The 25,137-nt window shown below is 52.0% G+C and overlaps 1 protein-coding gene across 4 annotated transcripts in view; it reads left to right on the top strand.

Moving 5' to 3' along the window:
* Sema1a (semaphorin 1a) overlaps positions 1–25,137 on the top strand; it is a 174,102-nt gene that overhangs the window by 10,066 nt on the left and 138,899 nt on the right. For 2 of the 4 annotated variants that reach the window (XM_076321520.1, XM_076321523.1), the window contains exon 2: positions 20,883–22,095. In XM_076321520.1, coding sequence (XP_076177635.1) covers positions 21,969–22,095 — 127 coding nt within the window. In that variant the 5' untranslated portion in view covers positions 20,883–21,968. Of the gene's footprint in view, positions 1–15,572; positions 15,585–20,375; positions 20,592–20,882; positions 22,096–25,137 lie in introns of those variants that run through there. The other 2 variants (XM_076321522.1, XM_076321521.1) reach the window with 2 other exon arrangements.

Consider the following 25,137-nt stretch of genomic DNA (forward strand, 5'->3'; position numbering starts at 1 on the left):
AAGGATCCGGTCTTTATCTCGAGCGGCACACGTTGCGTCGCCGCCAGGATTATTCTGCATCCATTCAGTCGGTTCGTTAATTTCACCCATAGAATTACGCTAGCTCGGCTTCCGAACGCGATATCGAGCCCGAAAGTGTTCGGTTTTCTCCACCGACCGATTTTCCCTAGCTACGGCGCCAAGCTATCGGCTAATGCCCCGTCGATGATTCGGTTCGTTCAACGCGTCCGCCGTACGTTGCAAAGGTTTCATGCCCCGAAAAATAATAACGATTCCTTTATGCGATTAACGAGAAAGTTTCTCCCGGCGATAATTCGATCGACCTCGGCCGTGTTTCCGCAATGGCCCGGTTTCTTCGTATAAAACGCCACATCGGTGTACGTATATTATTGAAATTCGAATATAATATGTACGTAGGCGCGCGCGCGCGTATGCGTGTACATTATAGATACGTATGATACCGCGTATTCGCGAATCCGTGTAAGTACGTTGAACGCGATGAATTTCCGCAGCAGGGATCGTGCACGGCTGACCCACACATACGCGCGGTAGTTTGAACTCTGGTCCTGGTCTGGTACTTCATAAATACGGTGCCTATAACCATAAAATTCTAACCAGGCGATTACGGTTATGGCTTTATTCTCCGCCTACGTAACGTTAGCAGCGTACGCAGGCTTACCGATCAAATCTGTCCGATCGCGTATTTACGTCGTTCTCGATTTTTCGTCGTCGGTAAGAGGGGGATTCTTCTCAAAGTTCGAAAAGAAGAGTCGCGTTTGGAACATTTTCCTTTCGAAACATCGCGCGTCGATCGACGAGCACCACGGGCGAATACTTTCCTTTCGATTCGTTCCGAGAACAAAGTGGTCGATAACGTCCTCGTAATCGGTGAACACGATCGAGCCTCGTCCGGTGATTGGAATTATTATTCCGTAGGAACGCGTAGCCTTTGTTCGAAACTTTCGCCCCGAGTTCCGGGTTTCTTTTCTCCCGTTCGTGGAAACGAGGAAACCTCCTCGAAGCGAGACGCGACGAATCCGTCGTCGCGGGTCTCGCGAAGGGAAATCGGTAAAGCGCAGTTTTTCTATCCCCTGTGTTCGTTGCTCTTTCAAACTCGCATCGAAACTCGCTAAAATATCAAACGTCGGGCTTTAGACACGGCTAATTATATTATCGTTAAATAAATTATCCAAAGAGACGGGAGAGGAGCGGGTGTGCGCGCGTACGTTCGCGAAAAACATCCCCCGGGGACCGGGGAGCATACGTCGAGACCTATTCACCCCGATGTTTTTTCTCTCCTTGGGCACGTAGATGTAATATATTCCGCTCTTCCGACCGCGTACTCTTTTGCGCGAACGCTCCCTGTAATTATCTCTTGCCCTTTGCGCGAGAGGTGGCTCACCGTGAACGAGGCGCAGGAAGCTGCGTGTGTGCGTACCTCTAACGGTATATTTATCGTTTCCGGATGCGAGCGGTCCGCGACGTTCGTGGAATCTCGTCCGTGTTTTCTCTCCGCTCGTCCCGCGCGCACGGTTCTGGTTGCGTCCCGCTGTGTAATTTCATCGCTCGCGCGACGACTTCCGCGCCCGCTCCGATACACTTTCGCCCCCGGAACGTTCGTTGGTAGCGTCCCGATGCAAAATCCGCGATTACCGCTCCCTTTCGTTCCTTTCCGCGCGCAATATCGTCCCCGACGCGCCTCGAGATTCCCCAGCTTCACTGGTAACCTACACGCGAAGATCGTGCGAACGCTTAAGAAAACGATCGAATTAAACTCGCCTCGACGGAACTCCGTTCTCCTCTGGTATTTTTGTTATCTACGTACTTAACGTTGCACAATATAATCTCCGCCCGTTATCCGTTCCGCCATTCATTTCGCGTTAGCGCCAAAGCTCCGGGAGCCTTATCCCGTCGAGCGAGAAGCTCTATGAAAAAAGACGTCGCGCTATCGTTGGCCCCCGCTCTTCTGTTTTCTCTCTCTCTCTCTCTCTCTCTTGCTCGCTCGTTCGCTGGTGCTACGAGATGTGTTCGGTGCGCGGAGAAGTGCTTAGCCAGCGCCTGGCCCGGCACGGAATAGCTCGGGTGTCTCGGTCCTACGAGCATAAGCATGCTGCGGAGCGAACGAGACCGCGGGTGCACAGAGCGGGTGCTCTCCGTTACGTGTGGTTCCGGGGGTTCCCGTGTCTGCGTCGACTTAAACGCAGAAATGGCTGCGCCTCCGGGGGAGTTTAATGCGGATACAGCTGGAAATTTATTTGGGAAACGGCACGGTTCGATGGAGCCTTACGAGAGGATGACAGCGGCCGGAGGGAGCCACACAGAGAGAGAGAGAGGGGGCAAACGAGCAAAAAACTTTCGGACCCGGGATAAGAAGATTCGTTCGAATAAGTTTCTCCCCGGAATGGAATGCGACGTTGAAGTTTGATACTCTGCGCGGTACAGGGAGGAAGAGAAATATTCGTCACATCGCGGACCTGGATTACTCGCTGCTCCGTCCGAATGGGACGTATATGCGAAAAAGTCGCGAAATTCGTCTCGCGTTTCTCCATCGAAGCGTACGTACGCTTCCCGTGTTTAGAAACCGTGACGATTTCGATATTTCCCCCTTTCGAAATAAAAAATATCGTTCTTTGTCCGTTTATCGCACTTCGTATCGTTTACGAGAACACTTTCGGCGACGAGGACGCGTAAGATCTTCGTCGCCGATGTTTATTACTTTTTACCATTTTCATTTTTGATATTCACCATCGGTGGGTCTCCCACTCGATAATACGAGAAACGAATCCCCGATGAGTTTACGATCCCTAGCCTTGACCCGCGCGCGGAACGTGTCACGCGTGTGCTACCTTAGCCGCGTTCCCCTCGAATCCTTACGTTCGGTCGATTTAGGTTAAATACCGAGCTAACGCTCGAAGGGTGGAGGGGTCACGGGGTTCGAAGGGGTTGCGGACGGCACGTACGATTCTTCCTGTACGCGTGTAGTACGGGACTGTGGAAAGAGAGAGAGAGAGAGAGAGAGACTCTCCGTGCTGCGTGGCACGAAACACGAGAACGGACCTACCTCGCTGCCGGAAAGATGCCATCGGCCGGGCTCGGTGCACGATGAGCTTCCGGCGCACGCGTTTTTTTTCTCTCTCTCTCTCTCTCTTTCGCTTTTTTTCTTTTTTTTTTCCTTTCCTCGTGACTGCAGCCTTTGCTCGCGGATGCATAGGTAACGAACGAGGTGCGCTCACGCGAAAGAAATTGCGCGTAGTCGAACGTTCGGGTGCGGCACACCGAGTCGTTCTCGGCCTCGTCCTCGTTGCGCGCGATTATCCGCGCGGAGAGTCGCGGGGACGTAATTCGACGCGAGCGCGTTTTACCGCTTCGAAAATTGGCTTCGCGCCATCGATAATCGCGTAACCGCCTCGCTTTGTTTCGCGCGCGCGCGATTTCCAATGTTCTCGGTCACTCTGAACGTGTCTCGACGAGGACGAGGACGAGGACGAGGACGATTCGAAATGTTCTTACGCAATCCGTCCATTTGCCCTGTGTTTGCAAACGCTGGTCGTTCGCGTACGTTTCGCGTAAAGTGAAATCGGATAGGTTCGATCGACCGCGCGATAAGAGAACCGTCGCTAACTTGTCCGGTTGATCGACGTTCTCCGTGTTCGGCGTTATTTTCCATCGTCTTGTCGCCGGTTTGTCGATTCGAGTTCCGTGGCCTCGATAGCGGAGGGCGTTTACGATTCGTCTTCCCGTCGAGTGAACAGGTTGCGCTTTTTCGCGTCGGAGAGCTCGGGAATTCGAGCGTAACGCGAGTCCGCATAAATCCGTACGGGGAATGTTTGGCCGCGGTCGAAGTGTATCCCGCCGGTTAATAGATTTGTATGTTTATGGCCGTTGCGCGATCTCGGGCCCGGTAGGTCGTTACATCGCTGGCAATTTATTCGCGTCTCGCGCGCGGGGGCGCCTCGTCGTCGGGACGTCTCGTTCGCTCGCATCGCGGGACAACGAGCCACCTTTTACCCAGTTGGCAGCCTCTCCGTACGTCGGGTCAAGAGTCGCTGAAATGGATTCGTAAGATCTCCGGCGTGCGCGTGCTTTATTTTTTTTTCTTTTTTTTTCTTCTCTTCGTAGTCTCCTCGCGCGGAGAAGGAAAAGCGATACACTTTTCGCCCACGATGTTCCGTCTCGGGCGCCGGGATCCTCGAGGTCGATTCCTCTTCGGTCGCGTACGTGTTCCCGTTCGAAAAGAGGGAGGAGGGACCGAACGTCCTCGAGAACGTTGAATTCGCGATACGAAGATCGAACGATACGGTTAGAGTTTTATTTCCGAGCGGAGGATACGTAACCGGATCGCGCGGAAAAGATTCTCGAGCGTTTTCGTCGCAAGTGCCGATTCGTTTCTTCGATCACGGAGGTTTTCGAAGCGCGTTCTCCGGCTCGTTAGGAGAGTTTCCCGCGCGGACGAATCTTTTCGCGCTCGTTGGTCGTCGCCGCGGTGCCACCGGACCCCCACGACGGTTCCGCGAGGAATTTCCATCCAGGTGGGAGAAACATTGAAATGCACTTTTCTGAAATATGGAACGCCGGCTGCGACGCGAGTTTTCTCGAATATAAAGCGATAAACGAACACGGAGTGTTTTATCTCGTAATATCGTAAACGGTACGCGTAAAATCCGCGGTATAAATAACGGAGAATCGATCGACGCTCACCGGGTGTGTGTGTTCGATATAGACAATTAAGTGTAAAAATTACTCGGATTTCCAGTGGCTCCGACACCATTTGCTACGCGGCGCGGTGCCGCGCGTATCATTCATCCCGTTTTCGTATCGAGCGAAAAATTAACGTCGTGTAATTAACCCTTCCATCGTGTCGGTTCGATATGCCGGGCACGTTTAATTTCACTAATTATACGCGGCCAGCAGGGATTAGCTCTCTGTCAGAGCCAACGGCCGCGTCATTATGCGATATCGTTCGGAACTAAAAGGATTAAAATCGCGCAACAGAGGAAAAAAGATAGAAATTAAGCCCGGAAAATACGAGGCGCGCCGGTGCGCCGCTCGCAAAAGATATTGAAAGGGCTCGAAAGAGTCAAGCAGCGAGCAAAAATCAGACAGAAAAGTCGATGCAACCGGTATACGGTCGTGCATTGAATGAGGGCGCGGTGCACGGGCCCGTTACTCGAGTGCATCGTGCAGAGACGCAGGGCTGCGCATCGTGCCGCAACAAGGTAGCCTCCTCTTCGCTCTTTCGCCGGTTTCCCGCCACCGCCGTAACTCCTTCTCTCTCCCTCTTTCCCTCTTTCTCCACCGAGGTTGCATTTACAAGAGAGCCGCTCGTATTTCCATCGGCGATGCGCTTGCTGAAAACCGAAACGCCTGTGGCTCCTTCCTCTTTCTCCCTGACGACGAGACCTGTCCGTCGACCGATACGGAAATACATCGTCCATACGCGGAGGCATTCCGGAGCTGAATTTTTAAATATTCAACAACGCGTCGTCCTCGCCGAAGATACCACTCGCGTATCTCCTCTCTTTCCCTTTCTTTGTCCTTCCTCCGCGCGAAACGCGCGCGTTTTCCGCACACCGTGCGGAACTACTTACGCGCGCGATCGATCCCACGAGAGAGCCCGCGTTCACCTCCCCACTCGCTGATATCGAAATGATCTCCGCCCGTTAAATTACATTTTATACGAGCTTCTCTGATAAATTAAGTTCCGCGCGTGCTCGCGCAACAACGATGAATTTTTCGAACCGCGTACCGCTTTTATGGCCGTGAACCACGCCGAGGATGCTCGAACCTCGCGGAGTTCGCGCAATCGCTCGAAACGTCTCGATTCCCGGTGTCGCGCACCGTTCGGTGAAGTAATTCGGGTGTTCCGAAATCGAAACGATCTTTCGACGATTTCGCGAGCAGCGGTCGCGTCGCGAACGTTTCCGGCGTTCCTCGTTAGCGATCGCTTCACGGAGTTTCGGCGGTTCGCCGAAGCGTTCGATTTTTCCCGAGGAAACTCGACCCGTGGGAGCCGCACGGCAACGCGCCAACTTCTCCAGCGGCGGATTACAATTTTTAAATATTCAACGTCCTTCCGTCTTTGCGAGGAAATACGAGAACGGTCGGTGTCAGCCGCATCCTCCGGTATTATGATATATCGAAACGATCTTTGGTTTTAAACTGCGTCGCTCGGGATTCGGGACATAAATTTTCCTTTATCGGGATCCTCGGCGGGGTACCTCGTAGTATCACGGTGCGAGATTCTACTTTCTTAACGAACGTTTCTCCGTTTTACGGTGCGTCGCGAAACGAAAGCGAGAAAGAGAGAGAAAAGTGAGATCGCCCGTTCGAGGATTGCTCGCCGGAGCAAGGTTGCTCCGATCCGTCGAAACGTTCGCAAACCCGAAAATGCGGGCCGTGACGAACGGCAAACATTCACCTTCGATGATAATGACGGGTCGGGTGTTGATTTATCATCGGTCGTTACCGTTCGCGCGGCGAAGCGGACGAATCGGTTTCCGGTATTCGAAACCGTTGGAGCGAACCTCGCGTCCTCGGTGGGATCGGATGGAAATTCTTAAATATGCAGCGGCGCGTTGTTGCGCAGTGGAAATACGGCGTCTTGCCACAGTTTTCGATAGTCACGCGCGATACTCTGGCACGGATATCCGAGGAATACGAAATCGCGCATAACTATAACGCGTAGAGGGGAGAGGAGAGGAGAGGAGGTGGGTACGAGGTTGGATCGTTTCGACGCCGGGCGTTTCTCGATGGAAATATATCTCTCGTCGAAGTGGAATCGCGGAACCGATCGGTCGTTATACTTGGAGACGGTCCACCGTTTCCCACGTCGGCTCCCTACCCCCGTTTGGAGGGAGAAGTTTTGACGGCGGTGCGGCGGCGGGTGCCAAGTAACTTTATTGAAAAGTATCTAGGTAAGTCCCGAAGAACAAAGGTAGTGCTTCTCGCGCGGTTCCTCCTCCCCGGTTCGCGGGCGTTCTTCCTTGTTCCACCTCCCGGGAGGTTCGTGGCTCTCGATCGCCCGCTCGGCCCTGCTCTGGAACGGAATATTGCCTTTTCGTCGTCGTGCAAGCAAAATCCTTTCCTCCCGCTCGAACACTCGCTGGAAATTGACTCTGCTTATATCGGCTTACCGGCGGCTTTGCAGCCTCTTGGCTTGCGTTTCCTTTCTCCTCCTCGTCGCTCCCTCGTGGTCCTCGACCGCTTCGTGTTTTCCCCTCTTCGTCGAGTCGTTCGTCTTCTTGGCTTCGTCTCGTCCCGTGCTCGCGGTTCTCTTTCGGTTTCGTCGGGCCGCGCCTACCGTCTGTCGCGGGGCCCTTTGTGACGTCGTTCCGGTGTCTTCGTGGAAACGACGTCTGCGGCCACGAACACGCGCCTCTCGACGACGACGAAGACGACAACGACGACGACGCGCGCGCGGGAATCAATTTTCGTCCCAGGTCGGTGAATTTTATTCGCTCGTCGAATGAATAATTTATGGTTAAGAAAAATTTCGATCGCGAACCGTGTTGCGCGCGCGGACCGGAAATCCGCGACCGAGCCACCGAGCGTATATCAGTTTTATGCCTCCGGAGGACGAGGGAGAGCGAGCGTATGTGTGCCGACGCGGGTTTGCACGGAATGCACGCGTGTTCTTCTAATGACTCGTACCAGCCTCGGTATATCTTCTTTACGAGTGTTCGTGCGTGACTTATCTCCCCGGCTGAAATTTACGCTGCGTAAATGCAAAATTAGGAGCGCAAAGATACTAATTGTAAGTCCTAATTACTATGCGCGCAGTCGTCGTTTACTGCCGGCGTATATCATCGTAATATCCTGCCCGGCGTTATAAAAGTGTCGCGATCGGCCCGGTGAAAATTGCAGGACCGTCGCGGGGAGAAGATCGAGGGCCGACGCGTGGAATCGGTTTCTCGGATTAACGACTTTTTTCTCCAAGAAGTTGTTCGCCTAGTCCCGTTCCATCGTAACGAACGAGCCTGACGAGTCCTCGGATCCGAATAAATTTTACGCAACGAAACGCGCACTCGGTGGAACGAAACGATAAAAATCGTCCAATTTTCCGTACTTTCCGGAAACTCGATGCTCCCATTTTCCGGCGGGCAAATTGGTAGAACGGTGGCCATTGTGGATCGGGCCCAGCGTATCGTAGACAAATATCTTTGTCCTCCCTCGTCGCATCTGTATAAGCTGCGAGCTTCCTATCGCGCATGTGGTACTCGATGACTCACAGTTCCGTGCACACGCCGTATGCACTTTTCTTACCCTCCTCTAATATTCTCCGCGCCCTTTTTCCACGCTGTGACTCCGAGCGAACGTTAACGTTCCTTCCGTGGGAGAGCTCGCGTCGCGCAATTCTGCCCGGAACTTTTCTTTTCGTTTCTCCAACGTCCCTAAGAACATCAAATGGACGATCGTTTCGGCCATTTTCGGATCTTTCGTCGGAGTTTCGTAAACATTTTTTCACCCCCGAGAGCCACTTTGGTCGCCCTAAAACCGCTCTACTTTACAGCCTAACCCGTTGCGGACGCATCGAGATTTTCCTCGCGAGTTTTTCTCGCGGCACTCGAGGCTTGTTTCCAGTTAATCCGAGCGAAGTGCTACGAAGGTTCGTAAATAGCCGTAGAAACACAACGAACATGCGCTACAGAGGGAGAGAGAGAGAAAACAGCGAGAGCGGCTGTCTCGGTTAACTTCTCTCTCGTACGTTTAAGAAAGTTTCGGTACTAATTCAGGCGCTCGCTGCAGCTACGCCGAGACTCGATGGATTGTTCTTGACACGAGCGCGCTGGCCGGGGTCGAAATTTTGTTTAAATAAACTACGAAAGAACGATTCCGCGCCGCGACGTAGAGAAACATCGGAACGGTTCTCGTTCCCGTGCAAAAACGTTTCTTAATTCAATAACCGCTCTTTTTTCCGCGTTAGCGGAAACTTCCCTCGTCGCGGCTCTGTTTTTTTCTCTCGTTACCAATTTAAGGGATAATTGTTTGTAACGGTCTGTCGCGTTTCTCGTTACATGGCGGTCGCGTTTTTCGGACGGTTCGCCGGGACGCGTTTTCACCCCGCTCGTAGTCAATTCTAGCCCGCGGGTGATATTTAAAAATTTGTGCGTTTCCCCTGTGTCGGTTGTTTACTCGATAACCGCGAATACGCCTGGGGGAAAAAAAAAAAGAAAAATAGGGGGAGGAACCGGAAAAATGGTACCGTCCAACGGCGCGTTAAAGTATAGATTTTCCAGCGATAAAATTTTCAAATTTCGCCCGCGTAGGAGTCGAAAATATTAACGGTCCACGCAACGAACGACGCGCACGTCGATTTTCGGCCTCGCCAATTTGTCACCGACGATCATCCGCCTCCGCCTCCGCCGCCCCTCGAATTCCCCGTTCGAGCGTTCCCTTTCCTCCCATCTCTCTGTCGCCTACTTGATCGGTCCAATCGAAGTTTAATACCCCGTCCAGGCTTTTATTTCCAGCGGATAGACCGACATAAATCTTGCTCCGACCGCGAATTCGCGATACGCGTCCCCGTATATAGGTTACGCGCGTAATTCGACGCGGTTCCGTTATCGATTGGGTATATAGTAATTCGGGGTATCCCAATTTCGATGTATCGAACTTGGTACCCCATTTTCGATCCATCGAACTTCGTACCCCAATTTCGTTCCCCAACGCGTTCATCGAAGCGTAATCGCTCGCGACGCGTTTAGTCGACGAGTTAGCGGCGAGCGTAGCTCGATCGTCGCCTCGTTAACGATAGGATTTTCAATTAAAATCGATCGCGCTCGGTTCGTTCGCTCGATTTCGCCTAATTTGTCATCGTTCGCTCGCTCGCTCGCTCGCTCGCTCGCGGAACGATCACCTCGGATTCTTTCCTCGCGGCGTCGCGCTCGCTCGTCGGCTAACGAACGGTCCTCGTCGAACGTTTTACACGTTCGCGCGTTTAAATCGGGCCAGGAGTTTCCGCCCGACGACGACTATTTTTATCCGGGTCCTGGCTCAAGACGAAAAGTCTTCCTTCCTTTTTTTTTTTCCCCCCGAGCCGGCTGCCGGCGACACACGGAACACGAGAAATCTCTGCCTCTGGCAGGAAGTTTCGTCTCGCGGTAAACGTCTGGAGAAGCGTCGTTCGCTGTTTACCAGTAGCTTCGATCCTCGTTTAAATTAGGCCGATCGGTCGACCCACCCGATCGTTTAAATTTCTAATAACGATCGTAGCCCGAATTGTTCGTGCCATTTGCGCGACGAGTACAACGGAGCAACGATCGATGACGAACGCTATTTCGGAACGTTGAGCAACGTCCGCTTTGAAATTCTCCTTTCGGTACGAATATAGTCGGATAGATTGGCGTGGCTCATAAAGAAGTCAAACATTGAAATGGCGGATATTTTCGGACCAGAGTTTCCAGAGAATCGAGACGAACTAAAACGCCATTCAACCGTGATGTACCCACGTAGAATATCTCGAAAGTGTCCGATGATGGAAGGAGAACACGCTAGATGGAGTGGTGGGTTCTTCCTGTTCATTGATCAGAGTTTTACGCGCGTTCCGCGGAGAACTCGCGTAAATGGTCGAGGCTCGAGTATCGTTATTCCAAAGGTATGCCTTTCTTACCCCGGGCCGTACGCGTGTTCTAACCGGTGCAAGCTGCGAGCGGCATAAACTTGTTTACAAGCGTAAATCGCGCCCACCCTTCTACGTTGGCAGACAGTTTTATTTTTATCGGAAGGCTACCACCGGAAGGAGAGAGTTTTTTCCTCGACTTGGTTCGCAGAGTAGATCGCTCGCTCGTTCGCTCGCTCGCTCGCTCGTTCGCGCGAAGGAACCTAATGGATTTTTATGGATGTTTTTAATAAATCGAGGGTGACGACGAGCGAACGAATCCCGTCCCGCAACGCCTGTTGATAATTTCCATTTTTATCCCCGTACCGTGAAACTTATTCCCGCGTCAATTTATCTCGCGCGGTGGTAAACGTGGCTCGAAGCGTTAAAAACATAAGAATTTCCCTTCTGGTTCGGAGTCTCGTTTCAATTATGTATTTATCGGAAATTGAAATTTACGTAAACACCGTTCGAGTACCGTAGCCACCTCGGTGAATCCGGTAACGGAGCATTGTACTTTGATCTTTTGTTCGTTGGATGTGATCGTCTGCCGTTCGGATCTGTCGTTCTTTATTAAGAACCGATTCTTTTCCGATTTCTCAACGGAAATAAATACGCAATAGGATCGCGACGTTACTCGAGAAGACGCGTAACGGTCGAAGAGTTAACGATATCCGCGGCCGTGTTCGAGGAAACCTCCTTCTCGCGGTGTTCCTCCCCGCGAGGTGAGGTACGCTTTAACTTGGTCGTTGCATCAACTATCCATCCCCCTCGACCAGCGGCTGCGACGAGTTTCGCTTTTATACGAGTCGGCTTTTGTTCTCGCGTATCTGTTATCGGCGGCCATTGTAATCGTCGTAAACGGATTTGCACGTGCAAATCATCGTTCCAGCGTATCGGGGTAAAATTCAATTCTCCCCCCTCGGTGCCCTCTCCAGGCTGAATCGGCTTCGCGGAGGAAACATTCTTTTTCTTCTCGAATGGAAAGTCGATCGTGTGAAAGGGGAACCCGAAGAAGCGGGGTGGGTTCGAGCAACGGGGCGGAGGGTAGTAGGGTGGAAGCGAGACAGAGAGAAATCGAGTAGAAATCCAGGAGCACCACCGTTGGAACTCGGAAACGACGTAACGAAGTTTCGACTCGGCGCAACGGAAGTCGACCGATACTCCCGTTCACCGAGGGCTCGCGTGTGCGCGCATCCAACATCCTCGATGGCCGTGTCGCGCGCACCGGTGGCCGCGATTTTTTTTTCCGAACACGTAGAGTGAAAAGTGCGGTTAGGAATTCCGCGTGTCGTGCAACCCCGTCGCGAGCCGTTTTGTCAACCCCCGGCCCTGCAAATTGAAATTTCCGACAGTCAACCCCCCACTTCCCCATCACCGCCACCACCACCACCATCGGTAACTCTCTTTCCTTTTTCCCACCACCACCGCCATCGCCACCGCCGCCACCGCCACCGCCGCCTTCTTTTCTCGCTGTTTTTCCCAATCCCTTTCACTTCCAGCGTTATTCCGAAGACATTTGGAAGTCACTGGGACAAATCGATATTCAGGATTCCGAAGTTCATCGAATCCCGGATTTTATCCTTGGAGAACGAGGGGGTGGGGGCACGGTCGCGCGGAGGTTGCGGTATAATTTCAAAGGTCGCGTTCCCGGTTACTTTTCGGGTCACAAAGTGCCCCCGCTCGGCAAGCCGTTATTTATCCTGGCTTCGTTGCGGCGGAGCGTATCTTCCTCCCGAGGTGTAATTACTCCGACCGAATTGCCCGTACGCCCTACGATTTTCAAGAGGGATTTCGAATAATGGAAATATAGGTCGTGGCGATTTTCATGGAATTTTTATAAATCACTGAAATCTGCACGGTTCGGGGCTCTGTCGGGGCAGCTCGTAATTCCGCTGGATCCTCGAGCAATGGGACCGAAAAAAAAAGAAAAAAAAAAGAAAAGAGAACACCAAAAGGGATTCGAAGACGCGCTCGCGAGAATCGAATTACTGCCGTCGGAAATGATTTATACTCCGCGGATTCGAGGAGCTTCCTTAACCCATTTCTCAGAATTTTAAGGCGCGCGGTTTTTCCCCTCCCGGCGAGTACGCTTCGAATTGCTGCCGCTGCTGCTGCCAGTGCCGTTGTCAATGCCACCGTCTCTTCTTTTCTCGTCGACCGCGTCTCTCGAATTTGCTTCGTTCCTCTTCTCGGGTTCTGCCAGTCTTTCGTCGATCTTTCCTCGGCCGCCTATCTCTCCATCTCTCTTGAAAACTCTTCGAGAAGTTCTCCGTGCGTTACACGTTTCCGCGAGCGGAAATTGTCCTGTCTCGCAAATCATGCTCTCGTTTCTTCCGCGCCCTCCCACGACTTCTCTCCGTTTCTTCTTTCTCTCTCTCTCTCTCTTTCTCTCTTTCTCGTTTTCGCGCTCTCATTGTGGTGGTGCGTTACGAACACGCCCGAACAAGGAGGTTCGCGCGAACTTTTGCGCGAACGTAACTCGTGCACGAATACGAGCCATTCATATACCCACCACTTGAGAAAGCTTTTCTTTCTTTCCCCCGTGGCAGGACTGTTTTATGGATTTCGCGCGGGCCGCGAGGCTCGTTATTATGTTCCAGATCTCGCGGAAGGATTTCGTTGGACTGCCGGGGAAATAAATTGCTTTATTTGAATTCGCTAATTACGGCTCGAACTGCTTCCACTCGTGCGTCACGATGCCGCGATAAGCGTTCTCTCGGCGGTCGTCGGACGCGCGATTCCGTTCGCGGTCGCTTTCGAAGCGGCTGCGGCTTTCGTCACGGTGTTCCGTGCGATAAAAGATTCGAAATTGTTTCGCGATTACGTACCTTGGAAATCGAACGTCGTGCACGCGGTGAAATATCACCAGCGCGTACTTTTATCGTTAAACGCGATCGAAATCGATTTTATTCGTTCATACGGTGGCCACGAGTGACCGACTTTGCGCGAAGATCGATCTTTCGATGGAAACGCGACAGAGCGACGAACATTGGACGAGATTGGAGCCGAAATAACGCGGAATACGGACAAAATGTAAATAAAGTGGCGCGAACAATTTTCGATCTTGAAAATCCTACCTACCTTGAACTTGACATTTTTCAACGAAATTTTCCTTTGCGCGCGCGACGCGCTTTAGAATTTTGAGAAGGAAGAGACTCGAACGGACGCGTTTATCTCTACGGGGAACAAAAACCGCACGTGCTCTTATCTCGATCGTATTTCTACGTCGCGCGATCGACTTTCACGGATATCTCAAGTATTACATCCGGTGGCTCGTCCCTTCTTCGCGAATTCTTTTATTCCTCGCGGTACACGATTATCTTCGGAGCGTACGAATTCGTGTGCATTCGGAATTGCGATTAGTTCGTGTAAATTTCTAGAAACTCGCCGCTGGTTTCTGTCGACGTAGGCACTTGTGCATCGAGCGAGGTTTTTTTTACTCGGCTGCCTCGCCACTCCGATACGCGAATTCCCCGAATACTTGTTCCTAAACGTCGCGGTCGCTCTCGAAAAACTCTTCTGCTCGTACGGAGTATTTAAAGAGCTTGTGTAAGCGCAATTTCGCGTCCACCTTGTCACCGAGGTCGCTTGCACGGCCACGTCGGTAAAACGAGTTTCAACCGTTACGCGTGTGACCGTATGAAATTAGTGGTGTTGTTTACCAACGCGCGCGAGCGCGAGAGCGCGGCCCCGCTCTTTCCGAGTGCTGTTTGCTGTCAATTTTGTCGGGGAAAAGTTGTTCCAGCGAATAAAACGTTTCTCGTCTCGATAACCGTAGTTTTTATCTCTCCTTCGACGCGAAGCCTCGCGGTTCGTACCGTGTCGAGTGTGTTCGAGAGACAGAGACGGAAAGAGAGATAGAAAAAGAAAATAAAAAAACGAGAACACTATTGAGTTTTAACGCGATCCGTCTTCCGTTTTTGCTACCACGGTGCCGATAAAACATTCGGACGGTGCAAGGTTAGAGCCGAAAAAAAAGAGGATTAATTATTCGACGGCCAAAGTAAGGACAAACCGAGCGGAGCGTCGACGAGGATATACGATCAGCGGCGCGCGCCGGGGCTTGATTATTACCTCGTTTATTTTTTCTTATTCAAGGACGGTGGCGCAAACCGAGCGAATTTAAGCAGGACAGGATCCAATTTAACGAAACTAGCCGCGTCGACGTGTTTACGGTGCCGCGCCGATAAAACGGCCCGGATCGATTCGGGTTCCCGAACCTGTAATGCTCCGGCTAATTAGCGAACGCGCTAATCTCAGAAGCGTAACTAGACGGACAGATTATCCCGGGGCCGATCTTCGGGAGCACATGCATACACGACACATGACTCTCGTCGGGTCTGGGTTCGCGTTGTATGCGCGTTCAGCCCCAAGTATTTAACTCACCGACGGTAGATACAGCTTTACGATTCCTGTTCCTGTGTAACGTTTCGACGATAACTTATCGAACGAGACCGATATAATACCAAAGACCGAGCGTAAACGAGTCTCGTAAGTCTCGACGTCGACGAGGAATGCGGAACGTAACGCTGTCCGCGTAGCGAAACCGGTGTACAATTCTCTCGAGCGACGAGTTACGAACGTCGTTGATAATTCGGTTAATTACACGCCGCGTGTGACTAGTTCCGATTCGACAGCGTTTCGATCCCGTGACCGGTGTAAAAGTTAAGCGACCGGGAACAAAAGCAACGCTCGCGACAAATATACGGGCCGGTCGCGGAACGTTATCGAAAGTGCACAATGCTCTCGCTGAAACTCCATTAATGGCGGTCGTTTTCCGGGGTTACCGGCAACTTTTAAAATATTATCAATTCCGCGAACTCGGTCGCGCGCGTACGCTCGCCCGCGCGATGTTCGACGCCGAGCGTTACCGCCGCGGAAATGAAGTTTCCCTCGAGTTCTCGACGAATCGATAACGAATCGATCGATCACGATCTGGTTTATTTTACGTCTAGGACGAAGTCGCTGGGACGATGAATTATCCGTGAGTAGAAAAGAAGAGAGCAACGTCTCGACGAATCGGAGCGATTCACGGAAACGAGTCGATCGCTGTGCAACGTACGCGTTTCTTGTTACGCGTACATTTTCGGGGGTCGCGATACCGGGATAAACAACGCGCGATACCCACCGAAAAAGAAAACTTCCTTCCTCGAGCGGCTTGTAATAGATTAAAAAACTTTTTTCGCAAAGTTCCTCGCTTCCACCTAATCAGCGCGCGCGAATGCGCCGGCGAGCTCGCTCGACGCGAAGATACACTAATTAAGTCGTTTTGAATTAATCGTCCGGCAACGAGGCTGTTCCTTTCTGGGTCAAAGTTGTTTGAGTTTTTAAATCGGAGTTTCGTGCGGACCGTACGGGCAGGCACACGGACCCGGCCGGGTTGTTTCCTCCTCTCCGAAATCTCGAAAAGACTTTGGCGTCACGGAAGCGGTAATTGAGGCGCATCTAGTTTAGACCCCCTTAAAAATTCCGAAACGGAAACGGCACTCCAAGATAAACGAAGCGGGACTAGCTACGTCGAACGAAACTCTCCGCGATCGTTCGTTCAAATACTTATCGAGCGAGGATGCAACGTGTACGTGTGTTGGGTTTCGCGTGGTCCGCGGGAGTTTTCAACAGGAGGGATATCTTGTTCGATGAACGTCCTGTAAAATCGGCCCAGTCCCCTCGAAGTTTCCTTTTGTTTCTTCGAACGTCGCGGTTCATCGATTCTAGTTCGGTCCAGGGATATCCCGGTACGCTTCGAACCGGGTTTTAATCGAAGGTCGAATCCTTGGAGCGCGATGACGAGGGCCCCGACCGATAAAAGGGCCGCGAGAGGTATAACTCGACCCGGATACCCCGAGGATAACGTCGATAAAAACGCCCCCGCGCGACCGAGGATTCATCAAGTATATTGTCGAAGAGCGACAGGTGACAGGGGAGATTACTTTTGCGTTTGTGCGGTCAAAGACGGACGTGTGGAGCTATCCCTGTAACGAGCGTGTCGCACACCCCGCGGCGAATATCTTTCTTGTAGGTCAGTGGTATATATCTTGTCGTCGCCAAAGGATTTCAATTCCGTGCAATCTCTGTTATTCGACGAACGATTTTCGAGCCGTGCACGCGCGCCTGCGCGCCTGCGCCGTCACACGTGCCGGTTTAAACGATATCGAAACACACGTACACAGAGTACACGTTGTACACGTTGTACACGTGTACCCTCGTACGCGGCCGATCGATACGTAATATTATTTATTTATTTATTTATTCCAGTTCCGAAGGAGGTTAACCCTGTGCCCGCGATAAAATTAATATCAAAGTATAATTCGTAGCAACCAATGCGGTCAACTGTATCGTTGGTGCTATATCTATCCGGTTGTTCGCCTCTAAAGTATTCACCGCAAAATTACCGAACAGGTTCCGGGCGGCTCTTCGCGCGTTACGTTTTCGCATTTGCTAATAATTCATCGTGTACGGTACTTTCGAATATTTTAGCCATTACACGAAATAATGGATTCAATATTATCACCCCGGCGGAGATTTTATAGAATTAGAGTTCGTCGACTCATTCGCGCGTTTAATACGCGTTAAATACACTTTATTCAATTTTAAGCGAACGCTCGCCGAGCGCTTACGATTCGCGTTAAAAATATTTTATATAAATGCTGCGTGAATTGCCGTAGCCGCGGCACCGGCGGTAGTTCTCTCTGAACGTTGATGGATAATTAAAATACTGTACAGCGAGGAGAGCTTTCGGTATTCGCATAAAGAAGGAGAAAATGTCGAGATTCAATTCCGATTAAAGTGGCTAGATCGAAACAATAGATTTTTCGGTCACTGCGACGACCTCTCTTCTCCGCCGCGGGGTTATTCCCGATTCTTCCGTCGTATGCGAACTCCGTTTCAATGAGTCTAACCATCCAGAAAACGTTTTTCCTGCGCAACCTTTTTCGCTCTTTTTCCCCCGCCTTTTTTCTTTTTTTCTTTTTTTTTTTCAAGCCGGTATTCAACGACGGTAGCTCGATGGTATACGCGGACTCAGCTTAAATGGCCTAACCAGTTTCACCCAGAAAATGTTTTTCATGTAACGGCCCGGCGGAAGTTGGACTTCGACGGACTTAATTGGGTTTTGTTCCACGCCCTTCGATCGCTCGACTGGCTGCTGGTGCTGGTGCCGGTGCCGGTGCCGGTGCCGCGACTTTTGCCCTCTCTCACCCTTCGTGACGAGTGCCAGAGCAACGTATCCGCGTTTTCCACGCGTTTTCCATCGGGATTTGCCCCGTTGTTCGGCTATCGATCCCTTTTCGTCCTCTTCTCCTCCTCCGGCAGCCGTTCTTTTTCTGGGAACACGGACAGACTGCCGGCACGGTTTTCCCTCCGTTGGTGTTCGCCGCGCCAAAAATCGACTCGGAGGAAAGCACTCCCGCGAGACGATTTTATGGGTTTTTATTTTTTTAACCCACATTTCCTACGCCGTCGGCAAAACACGCTTAACCCCCGGCCAATTCGACGGGAAATGGAAAATGCACGCTCCGAAAGAGCGCTCGCTCCTCTCCGGCCCAAGAACCGGCGAAAATACGCCCGTTAATTCGCATCATTACCGGTTAGCAACGTAATTGGAAGATATCTCGCCGCGAGATTTAATCGCGCTCGCGTATCCGTTAACGAATCCAACGATGGAATTTCTGAGCCACCGTCGCGGGTGGTGGTATCCCGTCCACCGAATCTTACAAGTTTGTTTTCGGAAACGAGTTTTCGAATCCATAATTCCTAGCGAAACGGAATTTGCGAGGAGGTAAAGTTGCTTTCGTCAACAACGCTTCGCTTCGTGGCGGCGGGATCGTACCTCGAGACGACGTCTTAACCGGAAAGCGAAACGAAATTAGATCGTATCCTTCCGTCGTCGATTATTTCCATCGCGCGTTGCTTCGTCGGCTTCGATCCGTTATTTTGCTCGCCCGTTACAATTTCTTCGGCCCGTTGGAACATCGATCCCTTTTCCTTCCACCACTCGAGAACCTTTTTCGGCTCCGGGGGAGACGCGGATCTTCGACGACGCTTATCCGGCGAGACGGTGCGAGGTGCGTAACCTTCGGCGAGAGAAAAGTCGGCTTGGACAGAGACGTCGGTCTCGCGGGACGATTTTGCGAGCGTATCTCTCGCACCCTTCGAATTTTCCATCCCTTCGACGAGATCCTCGAGCGCACCCTTTCGTACCCCCTACCGAGAAACGTCTTCCCTTCGATCGTCTTTGATCGTTCTTGTACACGGTGCATAGCTTTCGAGCAAGAATCGTGCTGGAGAATAAAAGCTTCCCCGACGCGGCTCGTAAAGTGGGCTTCACCTTTCCCGATTCGCGAGCGAGTTATCCAATGACGCGTCCTCGAACGTGTCGGTAAAGTGATTCTTTCGAAAAGGAACCTTCCATCGTGCGTCGATAAAAATCCGTTTAAGAAGCGCGGGTGTTTACGCGAGCGCGAGAGACGGCCGAATGAAACAAGTCGAGTCGAATAGCGTTAGAAACTTGGTTACACTTTTGTAAACTCTTGACGGCACGTGGCCGAATCGAGAAGATAAGAGGTACGCGGAACAATGGTCCTTATACGTTCGACCGCTTGGAACATCGCGCGACCAGAGACACACAAGTACGCAATGTACGTAACAGATGTCGCGATTGGTACTATATTAGTACACTACGGCAGACCGAAATTTCGGTTCGGTTGACGCTCGAGATTGCAAATTCGTATCGACGGTTCCCGTAGCGATGATTCTTTCGATCCCGCGGAGAGAAATTTTGTTCGTCGTGCCAGAGCAACGAGATTCGAAGTCTCCGAGGTGCGCCATCAACAAAAGACTCTATCGCGCCCCGAAGAGACGCGTAATTTCACGACAGGGGTGGGTCGGTTCCTTTTTATTTTTCATTAAAAAAAATCTTTTTTTTTTTTTTTTCGGAAAAAGCTTCGCCCTCTGCTCCGTTTTTATTAATATTTCATTGGTCGCGTCGAATTGTCCATTATCCTCGCGCATCGCTGACCGTTCCAACCGAATAACGTTTAAAGGCGCGCGTAGCGAACCGTCGCACGTACGTGTATTATACAGAGCCGGTCCCGCACAAACGCATCGAAACCTGGCCACGATGCACTCACTCCCTGGTGCACACACGACCAATCATGGCCGTAGGAATTAGGGGTTCGGTGTACGCCCTGCTACTTTTAATTCAGCAAATTAATGAACAGCGTCAACGTCGCCGACGTAGCGACGACTGACGCATACAGATAACCGTACGGAAAATTTTGCCGAACAGGCACCGGTAACTTTATTATCGCGTTCGCTGCCAAACCTGGCCGCGGAAAAATCGACGGGAATTTTTGGGAGTATCGTCGCTGTAAACTGGTCGCGTATCGCCAGCGACTTTCTCTTTGAGTACTTTTATTTCCGTTCGATCAAATATTACGGGTAGTATGTATTTGCTTTTCGTCGACCAGGGTTCTATTTGCACGGTTGTAATTTTTTAGAGTAACAACGAACGATGGTCGTTGCAGTAAAATTTACGAGTACTTTAAATTTGTCGCGCGGGTACGGCGGAATATAGATATTTTTCCGGTCACCGGCCGCGCGATATTTGTGGTAGTTGGTAATTTTTCTGGCGCACAGGAATAATTTGAACGCGGCTTGATTGCACTCGGTAACCTTTTTTTCCACCGATGGAACACACCGACGGAAATCATTCGCGCGTAGGAGCGTCGATGGGAGCCTTTATTAAATAAACACGGGTTTTTGATGTTACTCGTCGCGGGGGCCATCTTTTCACCAATAACCGCGAAACTTGGTACACGCCGGGCAACGTAACGAGATGATCGTTAGCCACGCGTTTATTACGCTCTCTCCAGCACCCTCGCGCAAATAAAGCGTGCTGAAATCCGTGCTGCCGCAAATATTCCGGGCACAAATTCGGGTCAAGAACCAACACTGAACAATCCCTCGCCGAGAAAGAGCAAGAATCGACCAGGTAATTCGCGATTAATTTGTCACGTCGTATTCACTCGGTCGCGTTTATTCGCGCGATAAATGATCAACTCGCTGTATTCGTCGGTAAATAACACAACTCGCGTCGGTGGAACAACACAATCGCTCGGAGAAATCGTCGAATCCCTTCGAACGTTTCGGTATCGAACAACATCCATCGTCTCCTTAATCGATGCATCTTGCGCTTATCGGCTGTTGGCGATGTAAAAAAGAAAACACATCGTCGAATCTCGAATAAATAACGAGGCTCCGTTTCTCTTTTTTCTCATTGCAGATTGGCGGCGCTGCAGTAGCGTCGACGAGATACCAACGTCGACGAGGACGTCGAGGACGACGGCGGCGTGATCGTGTCGCGGGGGTGGTGGGGTTGAAAATCGGCGCTTGCCCGGTGTCTCCTGTGTATACCTCTCTCTCTTTCTCTCTCGCTCTCCATTTCTCTTTCTCTCTCTCTCTCTCTCGCTTTCTCTCGCTTTCTCTGGCTTTCTCTCTCCCTTTGGTTCTCCTTCCCCTTTTTCCACATCCACTGCCCCCTATTCTCTCCGCTTCTGCCTCTTACTCTTACCCACGTGCGTAGGAGGTAAGTGTGCGTGCGGTGACGGCGCGTAAGCACGCACACGCGGCTCGTAGTACACGAGAGAGACTGGAACGCAACGCTAGCACGCGGCTGCGCGCACGTCGGCCGGTCCTCGGGGGTAGGGATAGCGCGGAACGTGGTGGGGGGCGCGTGTCACCTGTCGCGGCATTGCGCGGTGTCAGTGTGACTGCGACCGTCGTTGGTTGCGGATCTTTTCGCGACGCGTTTACCATCGAGTGACTCGACGGCGTATCGAGAGCGAGAGAGACACACGATCCTCCTGTACGTGCGCGCACAGTCGTTGCCCGCATCTCCGTCTCTCTCCTCGTGGTTTCCCCTCCCCCCCTCCCCCTCACTTTTCCTCGTCCTTCCGATTTCGCCGATTTTCGGGTACGTCGAGGCGCGTGCGAGCACGCCGCGTTCGATTTTCGTGAATGTGCGTGGCCAGGAAGCCGGTCCCGAAGGAAACATGCGTGAGCAGAGCTGGAGGACAACGACTGCGACAACGACGAGGAACACGCAGCACGTGACTGCGGCACCCTCGCACGTTCTGCTGCAGTGAGTGGAGAGAGAAAGGGAGGGAAAAGAGAGTGATAGAAACACGTCCTTTCTCCTTCCATTGTTACGAAAATCGGAGGCTGTGCGTTAACGGGGAGTAAAAGAGTGCCGGTGGTTGGTGCGGTATACGTGAGTTGCTACCGAGGTTCTTTCTTTGCGTGATCCCCTAACGGAGGAGACTACGAATCCTGGCACGTTTCCGGTCCCGTTCGAACCACCCGAGAAAAGATGAGGCGTACCATCTTGGAAACGAGGATGCACCCTGTGTTGTCCTGTTGGTGCATCGTCGCCACGGTCACCCTCGCCTTCGCAGCGTGGCAGGAGAACATCAGGCCGAAGATGTACGTCCAGCTCGGTGAGTGATCAGTTCGTCAACAACGTTACGTTATTATTGTCCGGTACGGTCCGGTCGGTGTGTCCTGTTGGGCGCGCGAGGTGCGGCCGTCGGCCCCGGGATTCTTGGAACTCTCTCGTGTCGTGTTGACGCGAACGGCCGCGGTTAGATCGCGTATCTCGTTGGTCTCGGGCCAAGGTTAATCGTGTCAACGATAACAATGGACGGTTTCGTAGAAAAGGAAGGGAAAGAAACGCTCGCGTTCGAATAACTCGGACGCAAGCTTCCGAGAGAACGATCGGACCGAGAGACGCGGAGGAAAATTCTCGAATTAAGAGCTCTCGTTCGTTTTTTTTCTTTTCCTTTTTTCTTTTTTTATTTAGACCTCCTCTCTTTATTTAGAATTCCATGCTCGGTGTTCACCGATCGAACGAAAGAGAATTCTTCGGTAACAAAAGCGTGCGTTCGTTCGGTCGGGCTGCATCGAGATTGCACCGGAGGAAAAATTAAAAATTCCTTGGAAAGGATCGCTCCCTCGTTTACAAGAGGAAGAGAGCTTTATTTTCCCGGTTTTCTCGCGCGGTACTCGTCCGGGGGTAGTCGAACGACGATGCGGAACGGAAGTTGCACCGGGTGCAGGGTCATGGACCTTCCCCCACTCGGGTATTGTTTCACCCTTAACGCGAGGGGAGCTATGTGTGCAACTCGGTGACTGTAAACCCTAATCAGTGACATAACCAGACTCCCTCCCCCCCTCCTTCGATGCGGATACCAGGAAAGAATATAAAGCTATCGACCACCGTGTCCCGTTTAAATGATTAAAGTGCACGATATAACCGGACTTCGTGGAAAAACTCGACGCCCGCGATTTGCGACCGTATCGTTACTTCGCTCGACTGTGAGCCACGCTCGTGTTCGATAAACCGTCCACTCCGATCGACCTCTCGTTCGTTCGCTTCCATTCTCTCGTGCTTCGATCCGGAGATCCGCGACGCGACGAAAAAAAAAAGAAAAAAGAAAAAAAAAAGACGCTCGATGGACCGTGACGGATTAAAAGTGTCCGGGCGTAATTAAAAAGCAACGAGTGGTACATCGAGCGTCCGGTTCGACATCTTGGATTCGCGAGAACCTCGGGAGGAATGTCGCGTCGTATAGGCGAGCGCGGGCTCGAGAAACGGAGCACCGCGAACGCTGGGCGAGGGAGAGAAGCGAGAAAAGCGAGCGACTCGAGAGAGAGTACAAAGCGTCCCACATTCGAGGCACTCGACCTTAACGGCACTCGGCGCGTTTCGTCGCGGTGTTTCGCGACCGGCGCGGTGCCCGACATCCATCATTCTTTCCACGGTATAACGATATTTTGGCGAGAACGGCAACGAAATAAATTGCCCCGAAGCGAGTGCATCGTTCCATCGTGCGCGCCCACCGACTGCACTCGCTCGACGACCGTGCGACGCCACCGGAGCTACAAAAACCATCGCGACACCGTCTGCCGGATAGTCGACCATGGACGTTCTCTCATCGTCGTATATATTTTTGGATCTCTTAGCCGTGCAAACGCGTTCGATCTTCTCTTTTCCCGCGACACGACGTCCAGACCGGTCGGGATGTCTCCGTGCGCGAGAAAATCGTTCGTTCCGTTGATCGTCGCTTTCCAAGAGTTCCATCGAGCGAAAACAAACTGGCGACGTACAAAGTGGCAAGCGTAAACCCGTACAACCGATAAGAAGAAACCCGTAACGTCGTTAAGAGCGCTTTCACGCCTTGGACAGATCGGAGAATGGGTTAACGACTCGACGTTACTTTCCAAGCAAGCAAGCGTGTTTGTAAAAACCTATCCACGTTGCACCGTACGCGACGATTCGCGGTCGCTCGATCGTTTTCGTTGCTCCGTATTTTGAAACGCATCGTGCCGCTCACGGTCGAAACGCATCCGTTCGTAGCAACCGTAACCGGTATCAGCGTTTCCTAAGAACGTTCGGGTAGATCGCGGGATCGATCGACGTCCATTCGCGGAGGCAGCCGTGCTCGCAACGTCGTTGTTTGTCGAACGTTAACGAGGTTTTGCGCTCGTTTAATGGGACAAATTGGAGGCGGGACAACGCATCGAGGAATCGTCAAGGGAGAAGTTTAACGCCACGCGTGCACGATGCGGGCACGTTGGGACCGAGGTGAGGGGCGTATTCCGTTCACGGTTGTAATTTTTAAGAACGACCACCGCCACGATAAGCGAAATCCATGGAATCGTAGTAATTTTGAAAGTTTCGGAGAACGATCAGGATTTAACGTCCCTCGTAGACTCGTGTGGCTGTAGTTCGGCGACGAAAGTAGGTACGAGGGTGCGAGGAGCGCCGGGGACCGGGCGGTAAGCCGAAACGTAAGCTCGTTAGGTCGTTATGAATTTCGTCCGTGCATTATTTTCCAATAGCAACGTGGATAGAGACGCGCGCGGTGCAACGGAGGACGCGCGGTAGGAATTGAAATTACACGAACCACGTGTTATTAATACGCCACTGGCATTGCGGCAACGGCGCTGTTTTGCCCACTGAGCCAGAATTTCTGCTAATTCTACAACGGGGAAAACCACGCCGCAGAACCGAAATTGTAATCACCGGGAAATGCATATTGCCGTTACGAGGAGTGGCGGGGGTGGTAGCGAGGTAGGTAGGGTGTGTGGGGTGTGGGGTGTGGGGTGTAGGGGAGGTATCGCGAGAGAGACTCGCCTTCGCTGACGCAACGTTTTCCGTGGGTGTACGTTGCGATTCCATGGACTGCTAATGCGTATTTTTACACGGTTGCGCTCGAAAAGATACGCCGTTATCGTTAGCCGGTTGGCTGCCAATTAAATCCTCTTTACACCACTTTTGGAGCGGCTCGTTTCAGCCCCTTAACCGTGTCGGATACCATCCCGTGCCACGGCGAAGGACTTTTGTTTACACGACCGCGCGGGATCGCGTTAAGACACTCCCGGCGTAGCCCTCCCGCCAGGCACATTTATTTCGCGATGCCTTCCTCTCGTATCCGCGCCCGCGTTTCGAGGATACGCGCGTTAAGATAAAAACGAAA

The sequence above is a fragment of the Ptiloglossa arizonensis genome, chromosome 10 (assembly GCF_051014685.1).
Source record: "Ptiloglossa arizonensis isolate GNS036 chromosome 10, iyPtiAriz1_principal, whole genome shotgun sequence".
Lineage (NCBI taxonomy): Eukaryota > Metazoa > Arthropoda > Insecta > Hymenoptera > Colletidae > Ptiloglossa > Ptiloglossa arizonensis.